This window comes from Carya illinoinensis, chromosome 13 (genome assembly GCF_018687715.1).
Source record: "Carya illinoinensis cultivar Pawnee chromosome 13, C.illinoinensisPawnee_v1, whole genome shotgun sequence".
Taxonomy (NCBI): Eukaryota; Viridiplantae; Streptophyta; class Magnoliopsida; order Fagales; family Juglandaceae; genus Carya; species Carya illinoinensis.
This window is the reverse complement of record NC_056764.1, coordinates 30,923,828-30,927,777: the sequence shown is the minus strand read 5'-3', so window position 1 is coordinate 30,927,777 and position 3,950 is coordinate 30,923,828. Positions and strand designations below refer to the sequence as shown.

At 41.3% G+C, this 3,950-nt stretch overlaps 1 protein-coding gene across 1 annotated transcript; it reads right to left on the bottom strand.

Moving 5' to 3' along the window:
* Nucleotides 1-951: 951 nt before the first annotated feature.
* On the bottom strand, nt 952-3,129 carry LOC122291139 (uncharacterized mitochondrial protein AtMg00810-like). Its single transcript, XM_043098782.1, has 3 exons — nt 3,108-3,129; nt 1,417-1,692; nt 952-1,268 (listed from the first exon to the last, which is right to left on the bottom strand). The coding sequence occupies exons 1-3, from the start codon at nt 3,127-3,129 to the stop codon at nt 952-954; spliced, it is 615 nt and encodes a 204-aa protein (XP_042954716.1).
* Nucleotides 3,130-3,950: the final 821 nt, after the last annotated feature.

Here is a 3,950-nt window from a genome sequence, read left to right as displayed (position 1 = left end):
CATCTTCCACCGAGGCTGATGTGACTCTCATTTTTCATTCATGCTAAAATGTTTAGAACCTGTTATGAGAGAATCTACCTTCAAGTATCCATAGGTAAATATTTTGTTTTATTTCACTCTATTTGTTCCTTAATATATATATATATATATATATATATATATATATATATATATATATATATATATTTGCATTATTATTAATTTGCATAATGTAGGTTTTCTGTATCTTAATTTATCATGAAATAATGTCTCAGAAACTATAGAAATGGGAAATTGTGAATATGTGGAATTTATGATTCGTCGTAAGAAATGATTTGCAAAAGGGTTTTTTGGCATTTCCATGTGAATAATTGACAAGCAACTTTGGCCTGTCCTTGATGTATGCTTAATTGTTCCATTTGTTGTCGACAGTACTCTGTGCTGGGCTATGAAGTTCGGAAGAAGGTTGCTCCACACAATTGTCTAGATGATGCCTATTACGAATTGAATTCAATTTTTTGAGAAGTATATTTATAGTGTAGGAACGTATAAAATATATAGATGCATGCCTTGTCCTTCTATGGTAACAATTAAAAAAGGAATGAAGTAATTACAATTACAATAAAAATGCTAATATTAGGGAATGGCTAATTTGGTGGGATGTGATCCGGACAATACTCCCCCTCAAGTTGGTGCATGGAGATCCATAATGCCCAACTTGCGGAGAAAGTGATGGAAAAGTTCTTGTCCCAAGGTTTTGGTGAAGATGTCGGCAATTTGCTCATGAGAAGAGGTGTGAACAGTGGTAAGAAGGCCGGCCCGAATTTTATCACGAACGATGTGACAATCAATCTCAATGTGTTTGATGCGCTCATGAAAGACAGGGTTGTGCGATGTGGAGAGCCGATTGGTTGTCACAATAAAGACTGATAGGTTCGGGATGAGAGACACCAAGATCTGTGAGGAGTTGTTTCAGCCAGATGAGTTTGCAAGTAGTGACTGCCATGGCGCGATATTCGGCTTCAGCGGAGGAACGACCACTGTCGTCTTTATTTTTGTTCTCCAAGAAATGGGGCTCGTGCCAAGCTGAATGAAGAACCCTGTGGTGGATCTGCGGGTAGTGGGACAACTGGCCCAATCGGAGTTGGTGTAAGAGGTAACATGTAAAGGACTAGAGGAGGAGAAGAAAATGCCTTGACCAAGATTGCCCTTGATGTAGCGTAGAACACGAATGGCAGCTTGCATGTGTGGATCACGAGGAGCATGCATGAACTGACTGAGAATATATACTGCAAAAACAATATCAGGAATGGTTATAGTCAGATAGATGAGGGCGGCCAACCAGTCGGAGATAGGTGCCAGGGTTGGTGAGAAAAGAGCCATCATGGTCAGTGAGCTTCAAGTTTTGTTCCATGGGAAAGAGTGCGGTCCGAGCACCAAGTTGGCCACTATCAGTCAGGATATCAAGAGTATACTTGTGTTGGTTGAGAAAAATGCCGGTCTGAGAATGAGCAACTTCAAGACCAAGGAAGTATTTGAGAGAACCAAGATCCTTTGTTTTGAAATGTGTAGATAGAATGCGTTTGAAAACATCAATCTGAGAAATATCATTGCCAACAACTAAGATGTCATCAACATAAACAAGAACCATGGTGATGCTAGTGGGAGAGATAAGAGTAAATAAAGAGTGGTCTGCCTGAGACTGATGAAAACCTGCATCAAGAAGCACAATAATTAGTTTAAAAAACCAGTTGCGGTAGACTTGCTTTAGACTGTATAGAGATTTCCATAGCCAACACACACAAGTCTCCCCCTTAGGGCACTAACCAGGTGGAGGGTGTCATATAGACCTCTTCATCAAGATCATCGTGTAAAAAAGTATTGTTGACATCAAGTTGGTGAATGACCCAATTTTTGGTGGCAGTGACGGCCAGTAAGCAGCGAACAAAGACAGCCAAATATGCGTAAGTGAGCATAATTGGGTGAGGTATTGAAGAGTAGTTCAAAAGGGGATTTATTTTGAAGAATGCGACTTGGGGCGGGATTAATAAGATAAGCAGCAGTGAGAACACATTCGCCCCAAAATTTTAAGGGTAAATGTGCTTGAAATTTGAGACTACGAGCGACATTCAGGAGGTGTTGGTGTTTTCACTCCGCAACACCATTTTGTTGTGGAGTTTCAACACAGGTACGTTCATGAATGATCCCGTTGTCATGGAGATAATTTTGAAATTTATGGGAGAGAAATTCTTGTCCATTATCAGTTCGTATAATTTTAATCATGGTATTGAACTGATTATGGATAAGTGCAAAAAAATGGAGAAGATTAGTATAAGCTTCATATTTATGGCGCATAAGGTAGATCAAGTGGAGCGAGAAAAATCATCAACAATAGTAAGGAATTAATAATAAGCACCACAAAGTGAAGAAGTATGATAACCACCCCATATATCACAAAAAATGCGATTGAAAGCAAAAGTATTTTTATTAGCATTTAATGGAAAAGGAAGTTGAGTATGTTTGAATGAGCACAAACATCGCAATCAGAAATAATACAAGGATTATTATTGAGAAGAGTGGGAATATTTAAACGAGAAGGGTGACCTAGGCGTTGGTGCCATAGGATCTTATTAGCAAGAGTCTGAGTAGAAAAAGCTGTGACAGGTGGAGACCGATACGCGTAAAGTCCATTGCAAAACTCACCTACTCCAATCAGCTTCGTAGATTTTGGGTCCTGGAAAAAAACATTGAGTGGAAGAAAAAAGAACAAGACAAGTATTAGTAGAGGTGAGTTGGGGTATAGAAAGTAAATTAAAATGAAAGGAAGGGACAAAATAGAAATTAGATAAAGTGAGGGAGTCGGCCAAATGGATTGTGCCGATCCCTTCAATGGGAAGCAAAGTGCCAGTGGGTAAGCATACATTCAGGGCATGGGAGAGTGAGGAAAAATCGGAGGAGGAGGTCCGATCATGGCACATGTGGTGGCTAGCTCCACTATCAATAATCCATGTTCAGCTAGGAGTAGAAGAGAAAGGGGAAGAAACGTTACCCACAAAGTTGTTGGAGGGATTCAGTGGGCTGAGCAAATCCAAGAGTTTTTGATAGAGTTCAGGGGTGAGACCAGGTACCGGTGAGTTCGTGGTGAGCCATCGGTGAGGGACCCGATGGGGGTTTGCCAAGAAGAGAGAGCTGGGTCTTTGGGCTAGCTGCTCGGCCTGGAGGATAGCTGATGATGCGCTAGCACCGGTCACTCGTGTGGCCGTTCCGTCCACATTCCAAGCATCGGAGGGGTGGTTTTGAGGAGCCACTGGAGTGGGTAGCAAAGCTGGTGATTTCGGATGGATTATTCTGAAGGTGAAGGAGCCACTGCTGTTCCTCCTGAAACAGAATAGAGAAAATTTTGGTGATGGGAGGAAGGGGTTCTATGGCCAAAATTTCTCAGTTGGGAGAATGAATCATTGAGGCCAAGGAGAAACTGGTAAACTTGTTCATCCTCCGCTTGTTGTTGAAATTCTTTGAGATCACTGCATTGTTGGAGATGAGTAAGTTCATCCCAGAGTTGTTTAATCTGGTTGTAGTAGTCATGAATGGTGGTGGTGTTTTGATGCAGGGATGCTAATTCTCATTTAAGGTGATAGACACGTGCGTTGTTCCCATGATAGAACCGAGATTGAAGGTCGAGCCACACTTCATGAGGATCGGTATGGAATTCAAGAGAGTTGGCAATGGAGGGACTGATGGAGTTAAGAAGCTAGGTAAGAACCATGTCATTGGTTTGATTGCATTGAGAATAATTGGGTAAATCTGTGGCTGGTGGAGGAAGGGTACCATCAACAAAACTGAGTTTGTTTTTGGCGTTGAGTGCACGAGTCATGGCCTTTTTGCCATTTGGGGTAATTGTCTCCAGTAATTTGGCCAGAGATGAGAATAAGACTAGGAGAATTAGAGGGGTGAAGTAGATAAGGAGAATG